The sequence below is a fragment of the Aptenodytes forsteri genome, unplaced genomic scaffold (genome assembly GCF_000699145.1).
Source record: "Aptenodytes forsteri isolate BGI_AS27 unplaced genomic scaffold, ASM69914v1 Scaffold413, whole genome shotgun sequence".
Taxonomy (NCBI): Eukaryota; Metazoa; Chordata; class Aves; order Sphenisciformes; family Spheniscidae; genus Aptenodytes; species Aptenodytes forsteri.
Genome location: NW_008794372.1, coordinates 92,301 through 114,234, shown reverse-complemented (window position 1 = coordinate 114,234; position 21,934 = coordinate 92,301). Strand labels below are relative to the sequence as shown.

At 36.9% G+C, this 21,934-nt stretch overlaps 1 protein-coding gene across 1 annotated transcript in view; it reads left to right on the top strand.

The window, feature by feature from the left end:
* Positions 1–21,934, top strand: part of YAP1 (Yes associated protein 1) — a gene marked incomplete at its 5' end in the record, with an annotated part of 95,474 nt that overhangs the window by 63,072 nt on the left and 10,468 nt on the right. Inside the window, 2 exons of the mRNA XM_009287730.2 lie at positions 11,263–11,444; positions 12,971–13,018. Of these exons, the coding sequence (XP_009286005.1) occupies positions 11,263–11,444; positions 12,971–13,018 (230 nt within the window). The remainder of the gene's footprint in view (positions 1–11,262; positions 11,445–12,970; positions 13,019–21,934) is intronic.

The following is a 21,934-nucleotide window of genomic DNA, read 5'->3' as shown; positions in this document are numbered from 1 at the left end:
CTATTTATCTTGTGCATACTGAAACTCCACCAAATGTTAAGGTTGTGCAGTTAAACTGAAAGAAGTTAGAAATGTCCAAAAGACTGCATAAGGGTTTCTTGCTGCATAGCTTCCCTTTTTGGGCCCACTGCGTATGTGTATCCCAGACAGGCTTGAGTACATGCCAAGGCTCTTTATTTTGTGGTCGGACTTTTAATCTGTTCCAGACCTTTTCAGTCAAAGAGCTCAAGTGTAACTAGGCTTTAATTGACAGAGGTTGTGAGTGAGATGAATCTTGTTTCTCAGAACTATTTTGTACTCCTGTAAATAGTATGGTCTAACTGTAAGGGCAAAAACTATGTGCATAGTGCATACTGAAACTCCACCAAATGTTAAGGTTGTGCAGTTAAACTGAAAGAAATGTCCAAAAGACTGCATAAGGGTTTCTTGCTGCATAGCTTCCCTTTTTGGGCCCACTGCGTATGTGTATCCCAGACAGGCTTGAGTACATGCCAAGGCTCTTTATTTTGTGGTCGGACTTTTAATCTGTTCCAGACCTTTTCAGTCAAAGAGCTCAAGTGTAACTGAAAGGGGCAGGAAAGGGAAAAAAAAAAAAGCATGTGGGCTCTTCTGATCTAGAGTGATGGCAAATAGAGACAAGCTGCTAGCTGCTGTTGAGCTTGAAGGAGTTTTCCTTGAAATCTTAAGTTGTACACATTGTATTGTGGTTTATGTTTTTATCATTTGAGCCAAGAAAATACAAAATCTTATTCCTGTTGCTTTCTCACTTGTGACCTCCTTAAGTCACTCCAGTAAAGAAGAAAAAAATCTGTTTGACAGAGCTAACTTACTGAGCCTTGCATTATTTATCATGTGGAGATCCTCAACAAATATGTGCTGTGACCCTAAATAGCATGTGAATGACTCAGAAGTTTACCTTTCTATGCTTAATATAGGTTGAAAATCCTGTTGGGTTTTTCCCCCCTGAGGATCACCATGCTCTTTTCTATTCCTGTGTTTTAACATAAGGGCTTAGTTTTCACTATTTTTTTGACTACTAACACTTTCAGAAGCAATCCTAGGTAAATTCATCTTTGCAATGTTGAAGCTTTTGATTATTACAGTGATACTAATGTTGATTGAAAATGAAGGAGAAATTAATTTCTTCCTTGATACTGCCACTTTCACTGATCTGAAGAACCACTGAAAACAATAAAGCTCTTGAATGGTATGTGCAAACATACTCTTCTGTTCCAGTATTCAGAAACAGAAGGTTTGAAGAGTCTTTGCCCTTGCTGCTTCTGAACTCCCAGCTACCAGGGAGACAGCCCTTACGGCTCTGTGTTCCTCATCAGATGGAAGCTTTGCATTCACCTTTATTTTCTCTAGTAGGTGTGCATATACCTCTCTTCTTTTCTTTTTTTCTTTTTTCTTTTTTTTTTTTTAAAGTAGTGCTGGGAATTTTTCATTAATGTGGCTAGAAAAGAGAGAGGAAGGAGTATCAGTCTGAAGAAATTGTTTTAGACGGACACACCTACTGACTTACTTGGTAAGGGGAATTTGGGTATTGCATTCATGCTTTTAAATGGACAATTAAAGGATGCAGTTAATATGGATTCTTTCTTGGAGCAGGCTTTTAAGACTAATGCATCAGATAAGAGTCCCTGTCAGAATACCCGGCTGTGGACTAGGCTGAGTCTAAAACCTGAGTGCTCCAAGTTGAAGATAAGAACTTGTTCCAAGACTCAGATCTAACATCTTTGAAATGGGCTTGAGGTCTTCAGCTACACCACTTAAACAGCAGTGAAGTCTTGTTGTGGCTCAGATGTTGATCCTTCAAGTCTGCGTATTTGACTTTAGAACAGCTTTGCATTAGGAGAATTCACAAACTTTAAAATCTAGGAAAGAACTAAGTATGTATGAAAGGAGGGTCTTCTCGTGCCAAGCACTGGCAATCATAAAAGATGACATGGGATCAAAGGAATGGGGATGGGGGGGAGGGGGGGTCCTTAGGCCTGTGTCAGCAGGATTCTTTGTCTAGTGGAGCATCTGGTACAAACATGCTGTCCTACCTTCTCAGTGCCTTTGCAAGCCTCGTAGTAAGGGGCTTCAAATTACCTTTTTTTTTTTTTTTTTTTTGGAAGGTTATTTCTTTAAGAGAATTGGACTGTCAGGTTGAGCTTGTGTTTTGGACAGTTTTGTCTTTTACTAGCTTCTGCTATTGTCCATTGGTCATTCTTCACAGATCGTACTGTTTTTCTTAAGCCTTCCAGATAAGTTAATGTGTTTTCTTGATAGTCAAAGAACGTCTGGGTAGGAAGCAGGTCAGCTGTGCATGCTGAGTGGCTGGAGTTGGTGAAGTTAGAACATCATCTGCATTTTCAATAAAATTAAATTTCCTAGAACCAGTTGAAGTTTGGAATCATTCAAATTTATTGCTACAAGTTTCCAGGAATAGGCTTTTGTATCAAATACCATTAAAGGGATTTTAACTGTTGTTTAAGTTTGCAGATGATAGGACTTGTTTTTGAAATGCAACTTAAAATAATTTGCCTTTTGAGGATACTTAATTTGTTAAATTCCAAGATGGGATGGTGAACTTGAAGTGGGAAAATACTGGCAACTAGCAGTTGATTTCTGTGTCTCTATTGGGTTAATGTAAGTCTTATGTTTAAACAGTACTACTCCATTAGAGTAGTCAGACAAGTCTGTCTGCAGGAATTGGGGTAAAACAAGATAGTGCTTCAGTTTTCTTGTTATTTTATTCCAGACTTCAGTTTTATAGGCTTGTTACTAGTCGTCATACCGGCGTTACACACGCCCAGTCTTTTTCCTTCTGTTCTTTCAAATGTTGGAGCTGCCATATGGGGTATGAAGCAAAAGATGTGACCTCGGATTGAAATCATTGCCACGACTTTATTTTTATCACTCCCACTTAGAGATTATGTTAATGTTTTTTGAAGTTCTGTATGAATTTTGGATGAGGGGGAAGGCAAGGCAAGACAGTGTTTAATATCATTATGGAAAGTGCCGTAGGGGCTTTGTGTACAGTAGCTGCTTGAACTACACAAATAGGAAAAGGAATAAAAGCGATGATAACAGTAGGAGTACAGAGAATGCACGTCAGGATTTTCTGCTTTTTTTTGTAATGTAAGAACATTATACCTTTGAAACAATGAAAAGGGCTTGTTCAGAAATACTGAAGTAAAAAGTACCTGTAGACGTCACTGAAACATGTATTTATCATTTCCATTTAAAAAAACCACTAAAACCAACCACACAGGAAACTTGAAATGCACTTAACCTTCGGAGTATCTGCTAATTTTTAAGTATGGGAAATTAAGAGGAAGTATTCCATAGTATTGCTTTCTTATCCCTTACCTGTCTAGCACTTTGTTTAATATGTCTTTCTTCAAGTTAGTTTGTAGGAGCCTTGCCAGAGGCAGATTTGTGGACAAGATAAAACTAGAACCCTAGACTGGAAAACTTTTTTTTGGCCTTTGTCTGGTCAAAAAAAAGCCCAGACCTTATGTCTGGTCACAGTGGCGTTTCAGATGTTTTAAGTTCCAGATCTGCCTACTCTTTTTGCACAAAAGCAGAGCATGAGCCACAGTTGGTTTTGATCTCAAAGTTCAATGGAATATCTTCTTTATGTGCTCTCTAAAACAAAGTGGACTTGACTCATCTGAAAGGTCTATTGGTATTAGACTTGCCACTTCCCTGTCTCTGTTTTTCCAGAAGACGACTTTCAGGAGATCACTTAAGATGGGAAAAAGACTTCTGTATTTTGGTACGTGTGTCAGAGAACATGTACAGGTGGAGCAGCATCACTTTTCAGTGAACCAGTGACTCGTGTCAAAGTGAGCTCATTGCAAATCTGCAAGAGGCAGATGAAATTTCACTGGTAAGCATCCCTTTGTAATAGGGGATGCTGCCCTTATGGTAGTGATAATAAATGCTTATTAGTTGTTCATCATCATATCAGAAAATGAAATCTTGTTTTGCTCGAAAGCAGGATATATTTAGACCTTTTTACTGAACAGAGTTCACTGAAGAAATCGTTAAATCTGTCCACAAGTATTGTGTAAGGATGTAGTTATCTACTTTATGTGGAATATTTGTATACTAATAAAAAGGGGGGGAACCCCCCCACTTTTATTAAGAAATTGTCAGGGTGGTAGGCTTATATAAATTTATACCTGTTTTGGGTTTGGTTTGGTTTTGTTTTCAGAATAATTTAATCCTGTTTGAGAAAGGAGATTTGTTGGTAATAGTGTCTTTATGCCAGTAAAAATAATGCATACTTCCAGTGTTGTGCTAGAACAGCTGTGACAGTGAAAGAAAACTGCACTCCTAATAGGGTAATTTTTTCCACCATATCCGTCTAACACTGCAGTTTGCATGTCTCTGTTAATGAGCATACTACATTAAAAATTGAAGGTGCATCTCTTTAAACACATCATTCATTATCTGTAATCTAAATATATATACACACACAATAATTATATACTCTAATCCTTGAACTCAGTCATGTTGAAACACTATTTCAGTTTTATATACAGAAAACAATTTTGCTCTGTTTCTTGACAGTATACTGTTGCTTTTTATTTCTTTTAATTACAGTAGTTTTTACTGGATTTTGTAATTCCTGTTTAATCATTTCTAATGGGCTTATGACAGATTAAAAAAAAGATGCAGATGTGCACATGCATATACACAGGGTTTGTTCCCCTCAAATAAATTGAAGGAAACCTGCATTAAAAAAAAAAAAAGTTTTTGTATTATTTTATAAGAAATTATACAGAAGCATGTGCTTTGGCCTAATTAACCCAGGAAGTACTATGTGGTGATTAAGCAGTGTTTGCAGCTGTTTGCAGCTAATACCCTTATGTAGACTCTTTGCTGATTAAACTTTGGTCTAAAATGCAGACTAGCTTTGATTAAATATATTTTGCCAGATATTTGGTGGACAGATATGGGGCCTTGATGAGCTCAGTCCTGCACTTTCTGTAGTCTTCAGTGTTTCATACATACACTTTAAACTTAGATGACATTAGTTGAGATTTCTTCTCATAATCTGTCCTATACAGCATGTCCTGCGTAGTTCTTCTGTAGCACTAATACTTACACTGTCAGTTCCATTCTGTATGAAGATTTAAAAATAAAGACAAATATTTTAAAAATTGTTTAGACTTGCAAAATTAAAATTTATTTCTTTTTAAAGAATGGAAAATGTTCTGTTTTATATGCATGCACTGAGCAGAAGTTTCTTATGGCTATTTACACTACTGCTGAATCTCATTTATATTTGCTTTTCTGGCTGGCCAGAATATTTCAGTTCTTCTGAAACTGGCATACACTGAGTGAAAGTGCTTTATAAATATTGCTATTGACTTCTATGGGGAAAAAAGTTAGATCCACGAACAACTGCATCAGCATTTTACTCCAGTTTAGTTTCCAGTGTGTTAAGAGTCTGTCTGTGGATGCTGGTGGTGGTCAATCAATCCAGCTGTTGCACCTCTGCATTTTAGGATACAGAAAGACTTTTAAAAACAATGGTGGCTTTATCAAAGAAAACAAAGAACTGTTTAAATTAATTTATATTGTTTTAACCAGCAGGTGCCGTAGTGATAGAAGAACAAAAATACGAATTTCATTTGAATACAAGTAATTGATAAATACAGAGTAATCAATCTGTAGTTTGGACATGCTTCTGTAATAGATAGCATTTTCATTGGATATATCTTTTTTTAACCAGGAGTCCAGCTCAGGAGTGTGTGAATATTTCTTTTTACCTGACTAAGACATTGAGTTGCTTGTACACTTAAGACAGCAAAATGAGCCCAGACCCCGGTCTGTTTCAGGTTTCCCCCTTACTCTACGCTCCAGGATTCTCAGATTAATTGGAGACTGAAAACAATGGAATATTTTATTGTGCTAATTTTTAGGTTGTTTTATAACAGCAGCATTATGAAACTGCAACTGGATTTCCTTAAAGTAATATAGCAATGCATTGTAAAGAATGCAATCCAGAAACATGACTTGTATCCTGATTAAACAACAAATTGTTGTACCAAGCCTCTCTAAAAAAGCCACTTGGAACAAGTTTTTATTACTTCCGAGACTCATTCTTTCAAATCCTGCTGGTATTTTTTTTTTTTCTTCACAGCTCTCTTCAGTTTAATCAAAGAGGATTTTTGCCTTTGCAGTGCTGCAGACTAGCACCATTCAAAAACCTGGCCATAGCCAAAAATTATGCATAAAAACTGTTTAGTTTCCAAATGAAGCTGAAGGGGACAAGTACTCTTTTTCAGTTCCCTCAATGAAAACATTGATTCTTATTATTAAGAACAGTAAGTTATAGTATGCTCAGATCCTGAGCTTTTTTGCTGTTGTTTGTTCAAATAAATAACATCTTTAAATTTGCAGATTAAAATCAGTTTTAGTTTTGAAGGGTGAAATGATAAATACAAAAGAAAACCCATCAAACGTTCAGTTGTGTCTGTTAATCATTAAGGGAGTTCTACAGCAATCTTTGCATGTAATTCTGCATAGGGGAAAGGTACTGTGTTACTGCAAACTGTCAGTGCCCTGGGACGTGTGATTTAAATTGGCATAGAATCTTGGGAGAGAATTAGCCTTTTATGTTTGAGGAGTTAACAATCTGCTGGCCTTTTCTCTCCAGCACCAATGACTGGTAATTGTTCCTCTTTCTTGGTTTGTGGTTTTTGTATGGTGGGTTGTTTTTTTTTTTCCATTAAGGATGTAGACAGCAGTCTAAACTTTTTTCAGTAACTGTCAAGTATTATCTGCTACAGTACAGAACAGGCATTTTGCTGTTGAGTTTGGACAGTCAAACATTTAATGTGTAATATTTGAAGACCACTAATTCTCTGTTCTCAGAAGCATATTGCAGCTGTTACAATTGACTGTATTCTGCAGATTGTGAAGCTAAGCCATATTATAGGACGGCAAGATCTTTTTTTATTGTCTTACGTTGCCCGTGTTTTTTAACTTGTCTGCCCCTCCTCCTACACCCTTAAATCCCCCTCTTCTAGAAACAAAGACTTTTTTGTGTGCCTTCTCTGCCTGTGAGGTCTTTGCAGCCTCCGCTGTGTGGGTTCAGAGCCCCTTATTTAAATGCTTTCCATACCCATGGAAGGTAAGGAACAGGATGCATCAGAAAACAGATAAGTCCTAACTCTAATAGATAAATGAAGCTCTTTGCCTTTGAATTCAAAGTACTTAAAGAGCTGTGCGTGTCAGGATCATCACAAGCCCATGAGGTGTGGAAAAAATAAAATGTGCTTATCTGAGATCACATTGATAAGAATATTCTTTAGAGTGCAGATTTCTGTAGTCACGTCCTCGGTAAGAAATGGAGAATTGAGAATTAAAAAAACCAAACCACCAAACTACAAAACAACCCAAACCTAAAACAAACAAAAGAACCAAAGCAACAACAAAAGAACTTTAAAACCCTCTGTTTTTTCCTGTCACTTAAAACAAGATGTGTTTTCTCTCTTTTCATTAAATATTGTGTTGGAAATTATAGAAAATTACTTTCTTCTTTCTGTTTCCCTTGAAGATAGCACACTTGTGTAATCAGCCAAGATGGCTGAAAATCATTCAGTGTTATTACTGTTGGTTTTCTTCCACTGGTTCTTCATTTGGGTATGTTGTTGAGTCAGTAAAATTCAGTTAGCAATATTTTCTTTTAATGCCAAACTTTTAGTTTAATTTCACAGTTAAAAATAGTTCTCTTACATGAAAAACATGTCCATGGTCTGTTCTGACGACAGTTTAAAATCTTGTAAATTTTAAGTCTTTTGCACTTGCGTTCTTGAAATAGTAAAATGCTCAGAAAAATCCTTTTAATGGATACCTGAATAAGAATTCAGAAACTAGATTTTTAGATTCGGTTTCTGAAGAGTTACCAAATCAATGTAATTAAATTTTCTCCCAATATTTATTGATGAATAATCAAGTATACACTGAAGTCTCAGTATCTTATGATATTCCTATTTTAGATACACTTTTAGTTAGAAACAATACTTTCAAAATGGACATTAGAAGGCATTTGAGGGATCTAGGATGGTGGAATAAAATGAAAAACATCAGACAAACATGATTTGTTTCTTACAGTTTTAATTGCAAAGTCAGTAGATTAGAAGAATGGAGCAAACTGTGGTCAGAGAGAACAGGAATAATACAAGCAGGTGTCAGAAAGATACAGGTGTATATAATATGAAGAACTTGGCACGAGAGGGAAATTATTTCCAAAGCTGCATATTAATGGAAAAGAGACCTGGGGAATTAATGCTTCTATGGTGCACGCAGGAAAAACAAATTCATAACATGTTGAAGAGATGTTAGTGATATTGCTCTTAAGTGTTTAAGTAAGGTTAGAAACTGTTAAATTTTTATGAGGTTATCTGTAACATGACTTGGCTATGAACTGCATGAGGCAGGGACTCCGAAACCATGGTTATATAATTGAAGACTAGACCATAAAGGCGGCCTTTTTAACATAAAGAAAATTGACATTCTTCAGCTTTGGGTACTTAATTTTTACAAGCTAGGTAGTTTGCTTTTAATTTAGATGTGCTTCTTTCAGGTGATTGTAGTTTTCTAACTTTTGTCCCTCTTTACTTTCCACTGTAATTGACCTTCCATCTTGTTTAATAACAGGGTTTAAATCCTGGAAGTTCTGAAGGGTAGTACAGACTTCTGCTTGAGTTGCAGAATTAGCTAACACCAGGAGAAGGCTGTTGTTTTCTGTTGTCCCCTACTAACCCCTTCATTGTCTGCTTTCAGGGTGAAAGAGGGTAAGATACAAAAGCAAAAGGCATAGTTCTGGTTCCAGACTTAATAGGATTCTGGGTAAAAAGAGAGAAAGGAGCAGATATATTCCCCACTCCAGCAGTGTCATGTCCAGCTCGTCTAGAGCTGCTAGGTGTGCTGCCTTTCTTTTGCATTGCTCTCTCTAGCTTCAAATTTGCCCTAATTTGGTAAATGTAGGTAGTCTAACTGCTGTCAGTCTTCGGCAGAGATAGCCCAGTGGAGGTCCTGGAGCTTGTAATTACGGTTCGCTGCTCACATCCTTGCAGGACAGCTGTTGGTGCTGTTGAAACTTTTGCTTAACAGTTTCTGGTGTCTTGGGGCACATGAACATTCATCTTCTGTGTCTGTTCAGCAGAGGAACAAGCTGTCCTGTCTCTTCCTGTTGCTGGCCTAGGGACCACAGCTCACATTGCAAAGCTGGTTGATTGGCTTATCCTGGTCACATTCTTCCTGAAGTTCAGTTTTGATGGTGAAGTGGTGCTGGATGTCTCATAAGATCAACTGCTTCATTTTAAGCTTTAATCCACAGTAATGTCATCTTCCACTATTTTTTTTTTTTTCCCTGCTGGGTCAGGATGGGACTTGCAGGTTGGAGTTTAACCTCCAGTCCTTTGTATTCACTCTGTTGTTTCTACTTGGTATTGGCATTCAGTTTCTATTCCTACTTCACCTGTTCACTTACCTTTACAGGAAGTTTTATCTTATTTGTGATCATATGTATGAAGCTCTCTCACAAGTAACTACATAAAAGATTATTTCGAATTACTTCAAGCTGTTTGACACTTCATTTTATTTTGACTTGACGCATGAAAATGTGACCCGCCTGTCCATTAGACTATTGACTCTGTGCTGGACCTATGGAATAGTTGAAGCGTAGACTAGAGAGTTGAGTCTGTAACTGGTTTTGACTTTTTTCTCTTTTCTGTTCTCACTCCAGTGAGCATATGGCATTTCTTCTTCATACGTTACCTCTCAATGGAAAGATGAGCTGTGGCAAGGGGAAAAGGGAGCGAGGCTGTGAAGCAACAGTCATTTTTACTGCTATTATGAGATAAATATTTTTAGGCTTTCTTGGAACAGAAGAAAAAGCACTACTGTACCTTAAGTTGAACACACAAAAGATAGTGGAGACTGAAGGGCTTTTCAGAGTAAAGGTGATACAGATTCTTTATGAGATAATTCTCCTTATAGTAGTTAGAAGTGTTAGTGTTCCAGGAATCCTTTTATATATGATGAAAACATTAATTCAAACTAATACAACAGATGGTTTTCTTTGCACCAAATCAGCCTGTCATCCTAAAAGAAGCTCACTCCCTTTTTTTTCTTAGTTCCCATAAACCATAATCCTTATTCCCAGGGAAAAAAAAATCCCTACCACTCTTCCATCACTGCTTCGGCAAATACATTCTGCGGCATATTGTAAATATTAACAAATTCAAGCTGTTCCAGACAACAAGATGGAGAGCTAATTCCAAAACTGAAAGCCTCTGAAAATAGTGCCCTTGTAATACATTCGGCCTTTCCCAGCCCTCTCTTTCACTATGGGAACTCCAGTGCTTCTGTTGACTTTAACCATACTGGTCTCATGTACGGGGAAAAATCAGGCCTGTCAAGTAGATGCATCCCAGTCATGCATTATTTTATAAAATAAAATTGTCTTAGGTCTTGCTTTTATCAGGGAAGGGAAGATGGGTTCTCATTGTGCATTACGCATATAAGATGACGCTTTTTCTTCTCCACACCCCAGAAAAGATGCATCACATACTTCTGTGGGGTAAAAGAAAAAAAAGCACTAGCAAAATGTTTCCTATGTTGATGGCAGTATTTTTGGCTGTGTAATTCATCTGCCATTTCTGTACCAGCTCTAATTTTGCATGTCAGGATGCCCTAAATGTAGTCTGTAACGCTCAAAACTTGATGTGACAAGGATGTGAATGATTGTTGTATGGCCTGTACCACATTGGGAAGAATGGTAGCCTTTAACCAAATGTGGTTTGATGTAAGTGAGATCATCTGTTTTGTTGTTCTGTGTGTTCTTGAGTTTAATGATTCTAAGATTTCACATGAATAAGAAAAATGATTTTGTATTATTTGGGTCTAAATTGAGAATAGTTTATTAGGAAGAAGAGAGAGAGATCCTTCTAACTAAACTTGAAATATTTTACTACCACTTACAAATTTTTCACCAACTTACACATTTAACTTGCTTTTAGAACAAGTATGTACTCTTAAACATGAGAGACTGTTGCATTGATTTCACAGGAATAACACACGTGAACATACATTTCTCACTCTGAACATTAGTGTAGCTGCATGTTTTGTACCGTCGTGCCTTGTAATTTTATAAAGTTTTTAATACATGCCTTCCAAGGATAATACTTTCCTTGCATGTATTTGTCTGAATTTCATTTTTAAACGTTTATTGTTTTGGTTCCTTAGCCATGAATCAGCGAATCAGCCAAAGCGCTCCAGTGAAACAGCCACCCCCTCTGGCTCCTCAGAGTCCTCAAGGTGGTGTGATGGGTGGGAGTAGCTCCAATCAGCAACAACAGATGAGACTTCAGCAGCTACAGATGGAGAAGGAAAGGCTGAGACTGAAGCATCAAGAACTGCTTCGGCAGGTGAGGCCACAGGTTAGACACCTAATTCCACTATTTCTTTTGTATGTTATGTTTTGTTTTGGCTAAGTTGTTGTTTCAGTGAGTCTTAAAGACCGGTGACTGTACAAAAAGCTTTGAGATCTAAAAAGGTCTGAATTCATTCTGTTACTGATATCAGCTTAGTAGTGAAAGCGTCTGACTTATCAGACTGAAGGATTTTGCTTTCTTCCCTTGTTCCTCTCTCTAACAAAACTCTCGGAGAACAGGCTTCTTTACTATTAGGATGACATCATGCACTGTTGATATGATTGGATATTCCTCTTGAGAATATATTTCATATTCATTGAGTTCTGAGTCATGCAAAAAGACAAGAAGTTGGTTCCCACAGCTGTTTCAGTTCTCCCTTTTAAGTGGAGGAAAGTCTTTCACTTTTAGAACCTGTCGCAGTCTGTAGGATTTCAAAGTACTTTTAAAGTTTATATAATATTCATTGAGGAGACACCTTGTTGCTAAAATCTTATCTGTTAAACAGTGGAGCGGAGCATGGAACAACTGAATCACTCGTGCTGCATTTTGAACCTGTGGTTTTCTTATGCTGAAGAATTTCAAACTTCATAATGAGGCTGCAAGCTATTCCTTTCAGTATTTTTCTACTCTATGAATATAGCTGTAGCAAATGTTAAAGTGTAGGACTGGACATTGGAATCTGGATTTTTAATTCGGGCTTGACTTCCTTTTGACTTTAAGCCTTCTGCTTCCATTTTTCCATCTGAATGTTTTAAGAGTTACTACCATCTGTGCTAGATACTTAGGATATTCTTTGGTTTTTTGACACTACCAGAGAAAGCACTAATTGTTTCTTTGAGGAAAGCCGTCTAAAAATCTTACCCTGTTCCCTTTTCACTTTGGGTGACGGGCCTTGTATCAGGAGAGGATAATATCTTAATGTCCTCAAAGACAGCTTTTCTCTTTCTTCATCACCTGCAGTATTCTGTCCTGGAATCTGACTCCCCTTATCCCCTTTGTAGTCAAGGCCTGTTTTGTAGGAATCTTCAGCATCTCTTGGTGTAAGATGGGTCATCTTTACAGCCATTACTTTTTATAGTACTCTAGGTAAGAATACATTGCAAAGGTGGCATCAGGACTTTCTCTCCGCTTAAGCATCTGGGCTTCTGCTGTTCCTGCTTTGCTATTAATCCACCAACAAACATTTTACCCTGTGCTAGCATGCTTCTAGGTAGGCCTTCTAATTGTCTTCTTGCCTTAGTTGTCATTGAGAACCTGACTAACTTTGGACCAGGTGACAGCCAGTTTCCTTCATGTTGTTCTCCCTGGTCATTAAGCTTATCTGTCAAATACGCATCCTTGATAAATCTGTGAGTTTTGTTTCACTGTGTCATGATTTTTCATAGTTTCTTAACTCCTTTATCCTGTCTCATCTGGCCTGTCTTGGGGGCTTGATACTACAAGATGGTGTTTATAAGACAGCCTGCATAGGCAAACCATGCAGCTAAAGTAATTTTTATCCATCTTATTTTTACTCTTAGGCATTGCGGAATATCAATCCCAGCACAGCAAATTCTCCAAAACATCAGGTAGGCTCTTAACTGATGTTTCAGCATAATTAGAAAAATGAAAGCATTAAATTAGGCTAGCAGAGGAACTTTTTGCTACATAAAGGCATTCTAAAAAAGAAAAAATAATTAAAAAAACCCCAAGCTCTGCCATACACATTTTTGAACCACTTCTCTGGTCATGACCCTAACATTGTTTTTAAGTGCTGCATTACCACAACTTTATATCAATATTTAAAAGCAAATGAGGAATTCATTGCACGTTTTTCTACATTGAAAACAACCTTCTTGTTTAGCATTCTTGAGGATACTGCCGTTCCAGTCCTGATGTCATCAAGATGTGTATTTAAAGCAAACCTCCCATTGTATCTAAGTTAATAGTTTGTGACTTTTAAGTACTGTTCATATGAATGTTCTTATCAGTTTGTTTAAACAGGTATGATCTTAAAGAAGGATATCTGTAATCAGTTAATAAAAAGTCACTTGAAATATTTATGATTTTCAAGCATGTACAGTGTAACAATTATTTAATAGATTAGACTAACAAAATAATTGCTATGGGGATATAATATGTAATTATTCCATTTTGACATGTAACAGGCTCCTGCACAGATACATTTTCTGTATAGGAAACAACAATTCTGAAAAGCCTCCCAAGCTCAGACCAAAAGAAAATTGGTCAAAATGTGAAGCTTAATAAACAGTTTAATGTGGACTTCCTTTAGGCTCTTAAGAACTTGAATATGGAATGAATCTCTGAAAGGGTGGATTTACAGATATATTCAGAGAGCTTCTTGCTTGCTATTGCTAACAGCGTTCTTAATCTACCGGTTCTTAGGACAATATTTATATTGGCTTGTATTGTACTTCGCTTTTCTAAGAAAAACACTATACGTACTAGGCAAGAAAAACAGAATAAAATAAAGTATCCTGTGTTTGGAAGCCATGAGTAGTGGTGTACTATTGCATTCTGAAGAGTACCACAAAATTTGTATGTTACCAGTTCTCCTGGGAAGATCATCTTCAAAATAGAAACCTCAGACCTTAGAAACAGTACTGACACCCTGGAAAAAAATACTTTCTTGTTTGGCAATATCAGCGCAGCTCTAAAACTGAGGTATTTTAATTGAGGTGTAGTAATTTGATTCATTTACAGAGCATTAACCACATAATGATCTTATCAATCAATATTAGATCCTATTATGAAGGAAGAGAAAAAATTTCCTTAAGAATTGCTGGTATACAAGGGATTAAACAGAGAAGCTCACTCCTTCACACCAGTTGTGGAAACACCTTATCTTCTGCCACAATTAGGTCATTCAGAAGGGATGTTTTTCTTACTGAATGCCAAAAGTGTATTCTATGTTTTCTTGTATGCCTGAAGTCCTGTCATACAATTGTTTGCTCTTCCACAGTAACTCCTTCCTGTTGCCAACTCAGAAATATGCAGCAAATGGAGAACTTTGGGATCAGTTTCATACTTAGTAAGATCAGATTTTGGAACTTCGTTAAATTCTGGCTTAAAACACTAAAGAGCTGCAAAAACTCAAAGGGACCTTACTGATAATTCATTAAATGTATATGTAGTGGTCACTCTGCTTTATTTGGGATGGAAACTGATGAAAGGATTTATGCAAAAATCAGGATTCCAGTTACATTTAAACTGGCTTCATACCAGGCTTACTTGTATACTCACCTGCCTGGGATCAGTTTTATTAGTCTGCACTTGCTAATGAGTCAAGCTGTGTTTGAGTGATCTGGTGGATAGAAAAGTAGGCAATCATGTCAACTTAAAAGTTCTATAATACTAGATTATTCATGTTGTATCATCTAAATGTATTTTCTGTGTTTTCATGTGTCACTTCAAAATGTAGCGAGCAACCACATGTGGAAGAAGGTGCTTAGAGAACTGCTTCTGGAAATTGTTCCCTAAATACTTCTTGAGGCCTTGTACTATAGAGGCAAATGTTGTCTGTCTTCTCCAATGATGCTGCTACTGAAGTCCCAATCTGTACATCCTATCAGGTCATAGTCAACCTAAGGAATCTGTGAAAAATGTGTAGAAAGAACGAACATTTCTTTGGTCAACTTTTTCTTTTTGACAGATCCTTTCTTTCCTTTATGAATAAAATTAATGAAATTTAGAGGAATTTCTGCTTTCATGATGATAAAGCTGTGCTTGGGGGAAGAATAATAGCTTCTCTTGCTAAATTTTAGATGTTCTTTTAAGAAATACTGAAAATAAAATCTTCAAATGTTCAGTGCTCTTAATTCTGGGAAGACTAAGTCTATTTTAGAGAGGGATGGTAAAGGTCTTCCTTTTGTAAAGAAATTATTACACCAGCATTCTTGAAGCTTGCCTGTAATGAAGTATCTCTTTTATATGGATAAAAAAAGCTGAGAAATGTTCCTTTACTTTTAACTGGGTCTCTGAGCTTTTCTTAGTCACAGAATTAAATAGATTGTAAGGGACTGGTGGAGGTCATCTAGTCCGACATCCGGCATCCAGCCCAACCTCCTCTTCCTTCTTGACATTTTTGTCCACATAACCTGGATACAGTGCCATGGCTGTATTGATATCTTTGGTCGGTTTTTTTTGGTACTGAGCGAACATTGTGTCCTTGCCAGTTTTTATCTCTCTGCCATGATACTGTAGTATCCTGCAGTGATACTAACACTCAAAGCGTTATGTATGGAGGCCTTAGCACTTAAGTACCTCCTAGAAAGATTAAACAATTGCTCAGCTTCATCTTTTGTAGCAAGTACTGTAAAAGACTCTTCTTGTTTGAATGAGGATGTATTTTATTATAATTCTAAAAACATCCAAGTCAAAGGTATTTGAAGCAAAAATTATAATTTCCGTATTTACTGTGTATAAACAAGAGCTATTGATACATCCAGGGAATTTGAAAACACCAAGCATCTGTCCAGTTACTTATGGTCATCATCATCAATTATCTGCGAACACTTTAAAGATGCCTACCTGTCTCAGTTAAGAGATTGAGCGACTTGACTTTCTCTCCATCCCCAGTAGCTCTCCTTCCATTTTCCTGCAATTAGCATCCGGTTGTCAACAATGTCTCACCTAAAGTAGATGTCAGTCAACTTTTGTATAAATCATAACATTGGCTAGATGTTAGGTAACAGATTTCTTGCCTTCCAATGGAAAGGGATAGACGCAAATAATGTTGAGGTACTGATGGCATTATTCTTGGATGTTGTGCTGTGCAGACTACTTTCTTGTGCTAAGACTGGAAGATTCCTTATTTGTCTGCCACTAATATTAGGGTATTTGCTGGTAAGATCAGCATACTACACAGCTGTTTACATGATAGGTTCCTCTGTATATGCTTGCTCATTCCGTATCTGCTGCTTGTTTCTAGCACTGAATGGAGATCCCTGTCTGAGAACCAGATACAGCCCTGCTTCCTTGCTACTCTGCTCAGTTGTGCTTTCCAGCTTACCTTTCTGTTATCTCTGTGCTGCTTTCTTGGTAGTTCTGCATACCTTGAATGTGCTCTCTGTTCATTGTCTCCGTTCTTTTATCCTTTTTATTTTATGAAGTATCTCTCTCATTCACTGTCCTGTTGCACTGGACTTACTTCTTAGCAACTTTTGAGTGACATTCTGGAAACTCCCCTACTCAGTGAAGAATATGCAAAGATATATGGCCAGTCTGTCACTGTTTGCTGAATCACTTGGTTTTGTTTCATATTTTTTCATATTTGCTCTTACTGCATAAAATAAAGCACTTAGAGTACTGAATAGTTACTGGGTTTGAAATATTATTTTAGTTTCCTATGATTCCTTTTTTTAAAAAGTTCATTTTAGCTGATGTTTGACACCTTTCATCAGCTTAGTCAAGAAGACTTCCAGTGTTCCAGGAAAGCATTAGTTTCCTAGGACACTATTGCTATTTTTTCAATAAAAGATTTTTTTCAGTCAATTTGCATGTACACCAATACAAAGCTGTGTTACTGTCAGATTTGTGACATTTTCTAGAAAGTAAAGAAGGCATCATTAAAAACCAGTACAGTCTTGAATTCTGTACTCTTGAACTTCCGTGATGTTAGTAAAGCTGGAAGTTTTACTGAGGACTTAGGTTTTGGGTTTCTTTTTTCCTCCCCTGTAATATGTCTTTAAAAAACAAGATACACTTGTGTTCAAATCTTAGTGGAAATGGTGGGCAATAGTTACTTAAGTTTCTTAGTGAATCCCAAACAGTGTTGCCCCTTGAATCTCTCGCTTCCTATCCCTCCATGTGTTATCTGAAACTGACCTAGATTAAAAAGATAAATGACTTGTCTTGGTTGCATCAAGGGTGTTCTTGTTGGGGGGGTGGGGGGTCGTGTTGGGTTTTGGTTGGGTTTTTTTTGTTGTTTTGGGGTTTTTTTTAACAGAGAGAAGGTACTGAAGCCAGCCATTTGGTCTTTGAACATGGCTTTTTTGACCAGTGAAGATATGACCACTGGTATACAGAAACATTTTTGAAAACTATGTTTACAAGATGCAGGAAGAAAATAACAAGTCACTTGCTGTAAATGCATTGCTGTGTTGTCCCTTGGTTTTAATTTGCCTTATTGCTTGATGTTTGATAAAGAAAATGGTCTGTGATATGTCTTACTCTAAGAGATCCATTATGTGAAAAGTTTTGAGGAGGGCTAGCTAAGACACAGTGAAGAGTCCTTCCAACAAAGTTTTTTCCCATTTAAAAATTGTGCTTCTGATTGAACTTTTTTTAATCAAGTCACAAATAATACCTGAAACTTTTCATTTTATTGGAAGTAAATATTGTATCCCTCCTTTTGTTGTGTTTTACTCATGTGATAGCTCTTTATTAGTATTAAGTTTTGCTTTGTCCCTCATGGTTTAAGTTTTCTGTTAGATGTTTCTTTTTGCACAATGAACAGAAATTGTTAGTGGCTTTTTACTCTCCAAAGTCAATAACAAAATGTTACTGGAGAACTGTCACACAGATAAGGGAGCTGAGCATCATGTACGATATCGTAAGTAACTTGGAAGATTCCAAGTAGGCAGAAATCAATTTTATATGCGTTTATCTCAGTTTTCATTGAACTGTTGATATGTTACTGTTAGCAGGAATATTTTACTTCATTAGGTAACAAACCGCTGTTACTCACTGGACTGCCTTCCAAAATTCTTTGTAATTAATGAACTGACTTTTTTAGTCTGTGGCAGTAAATTCAGCATATAATAACAAATCTTAGCATATTGCCTCTATTTATATAGGCATCTGTTTCTAGGAAAGCACTTGTATTTTAGGTAGCTAAAGGTTAGCTCAGATAATCTGTCAAGTACCTGTCATTTACTCTGCATCAGTTACACAGAGCTTTGTTATAGAGTACCATGAGGCTTACAGGTAAGGCAGCACACCTATGCAGTGCCATGGCTTTAGAAATTAATTCAGGAGAAGACTTAACCAGCTGTCTAGAGCCATCCTAAGCTGGGGAGCTGTGTGGTATTTTTTTAAGCAAAATACTTGCTTCTTAATAAAATGACTTCTGATGAGAGGTCTGGTGGACATGCTCTGGCAAACTGAACTGCAGTAGTTGAAGACATTAAACTCAGCTGTCTACCAAAGATTGCCTTAATAATAAGGCAGCAGAACAGGATATGTCTAACATTGTTTTTTCATAATCTAGTAGCTGAAACATTGGTGTGGCTACACTGTAAGACAGATCAGGCACCTGATCTATGAGAAAAATTATTTTTCAGCTAGGTCGGTTTTCTGACTTGTCTTAGGGTATGGCCATACAAATGCTAGTTCCAGCTGAAGGGAGGGGTAAGAATATGCAGTCAAAGGCCATCTGTAACTGTCAGTAAAAGTCTCTGTGGAATTGCCCCTGGCTTGTGACCTACAATGATTAAGAGATCATGGCACACATCTTCCTCTGCCCTAGCTAACAAACTATGCTTCTTCTAAACACTATTAAATAAAACAAGGTTTTGTCAAAGCGTCAGGAATTTCAGCTTGGAGTTGAACATCCTGTGGAAATTATGGAGAAGTTACCTGACCTAATTATTATTTAAGTCTTTTGTATTGCTGATGAGCAGTACACTAAAGTACTATTTTAAAGACTGCCTAGAAAATGCAAGCATGATTGGACATAAATAGGCAAGTGTTATTAAAAGGGAGTCCTGTGTGCCTAGATTTGGGGGGGAGGGGGGAGGGTATGTTGGCTGCCATCAAAATATACAAAATGTGGAATTCAGCTAGTTTTACTGCAAAATTTACATTGCTGTTCAGCCATCTTGGGAACTAAGTGCTTTCAATGTTCTTCGGCTTCTGAAATAGTATAGCTTCATTCCTTATTGAAAACCATAGATCTAGGTGAAACTTTGTTTATTAGTTTGTGTGGCAAGAGCTGTAGAATTTGTTTCACACTCTGTTGGCTTAAGTCGGAAATGCTGAGCATCAATAGCTAGAAGTTACACAGTAGGAAAGATACTTGTGTTACACGAGTAACTCAAAAATTCAAAAGCTCTGATTCCACTTGCAGCACCTAAGCTTTACAGATTAACAAAATAATTTTATTGCTTGCTTGGGAATGTAGATCTTTATGGATACAATACCCTGTCTAAAAGTCAGATCTGCACTTGTTGCCTTTGGTTTTTTATGCCCCTAATTGCTTCAGGACACGTTTTGTGTCTGTATAGGAGTTGTAGCTCACTGCAGTGGATTTCCTGGAGTCACTGGTGCTGCTTGCAGTTGCAAAACTTAATCACAGAAGTACTGCTAAAGCAATTGGACAGCAGAAGATACGAGTCATGTTGACCTGAGTACAAGATGGCCGTGAATAACAGCTTTTGCTAGAAGCAAACAAAAATTGGTAGAGGGAGACCATCCAGCTCTGCATGGCCTTCATGATAGCTGACTCCTGCTGACATGTACCTGCCTTACTGGTGCACTGAGACACTCCGGCTGGGCAGGTGCAGTACTGGAGCCATGTGCAGACAGATAGCAAGAGGAGTATGAAGCAGTGGCACAGTGAAGGACTGCAAAACCAGACATGAAGCCAGACTTTATTTACAAACGTCTGTTCCAATTTATGCTGCCCTAGCTGCGCTTGCAAAGGAGTTGCTTAAAGGCTGTTGTTCACAGAATGTTCATGCAGAAGACAGTATGTAGCATTGAGTTCTTTGCCAAGTGTATACAATACAATTAACTATCACTCTATCAGTATCACCTCTTAAATTAATTTTGCTGGTTTTCATGATTGCAACACTGAATGATTTATGTTTCCCCCTTACTCTTAACTAATTGCATAACTCCTCATTGCTGAATTCATTTGTCTTCAACTGCCCGTGTGTTTTCCCTGTTTCTTTTGTACCTTTGCTGTAACTTTGTGGCCCTCAAACAAGAACATAAATACTTAGTCTAAGAAATAAGTGGTGCTGAAAGTCTGCCCAGAAGTGTCGTGGTCTTCTCTTTCCCCTAACACTTCTTTCCCATCCCAGTGAAGCCTGTGGATCATTTGATAGTTGAGCAGTGTTTGGGGGCAGAAATGTTACAATTAGCCCTTTTAAAGTAAATTTACCAAAAATACCCCCAATAATAAGGATATATCAATTCAAGTTGAGTAGCATATCATATGTTTAATACAGTAGGAATATGATACGTGAGTTGCACAAGGGAGTCTTCTACCTTTCCTCAAAAGCACGATGAAGATAAAAATAAAAATGCTCTGGAAAGAGTAATTTTGTGAAGTTAATTTGGACATGTTGTGAATGACCTGGAACTTCATGTAAAACTTAATCTGTATGCAATTATTAAAAAAAAAAAATAAATAAGGTCAGCCAGATAAATTACACAATGCTGACCTTATTTTTAAAATTACTTTGCTTAAGGAAATGACAGATCATTTTGGTCTTTTATGCAATAACCAAAATTCAGCTTTTGTGTTAACAATAGGAATGCTAAGCTTTTATTTTCCCAGAGGTACTTAAAAAAAAGTTTGACATACATACAAAAATAGGATGCGATCAAGTTATAGAAATTTAAGCCAGGATTTTGTCATGGTTTTATTTTTGCCTCCAGACTTTAAATACTTCTAATAAAGGATATATTTTAAAGTGTGAACTAAAAGCCTAGAGTTCACATTGCTCTCTTTGGAGCTGGGAGAGGCTTGTACACTCCCATACTTTTTTTTAGTATAGGAAACAAGTAACTTTTTTCATTGAAAATCAGTTATAAGGAAGAAGAAATAAAAGGGTCATTCTTCAAGCAACACAACTTTAGCTTCCATTACATGCACCTTTTAGGAAAAAATAGTCTTAATACACTCTTTAGGGCTTGTAGAAAACTTTGCTTATCTTATGAAATGATTAAAAATTGCTCTGTATTTGTTTCTGAATAGCTTGTCTTTTTTGGTAATTCCTTTCTCTTTCGGACTCCCAGATTGACATAAATTTATTACTTGAAGGAGTAATGGAATAGCATTCTTTCTAGGGGGAAGTGCTGTAGTTCTGCCTCCTGAATAAGTAGCATTAATGCTACTTATAAATAGTTAAAAATAGTTGTAGTTTTGCACTTTTAGCACTGTTGTTGTTGAAACAAGCATAAAAGTAGTACTAATATTAAAAAGACTTCTTTCACTACGTTGTATGTGCCAAAGAATAGGCAAAATACAGTTCTCTCTCTTGGTTTAATACATTTCTTTTTAGTGGGCCTTCAGTGAAACGTGATTTTTCTTTTTTAGCTGGCTAGTATCTGAGCTACATTTATTTTTACCATACTCTTTAAGTTCATAAATTGATGAAACTTCAATCTCACCTACCCTCTAAGGATTTAGAAAATACAAAGGTAACTTTCCCATTTTTCCAAATTGCTTATTTCTTTGTATTGACCTTTTTCTTAAGGTACAGAAGAGAAAATTTCTGGTGTCAGTAGCTCTTGAAAAGGGGAACCCATATGGA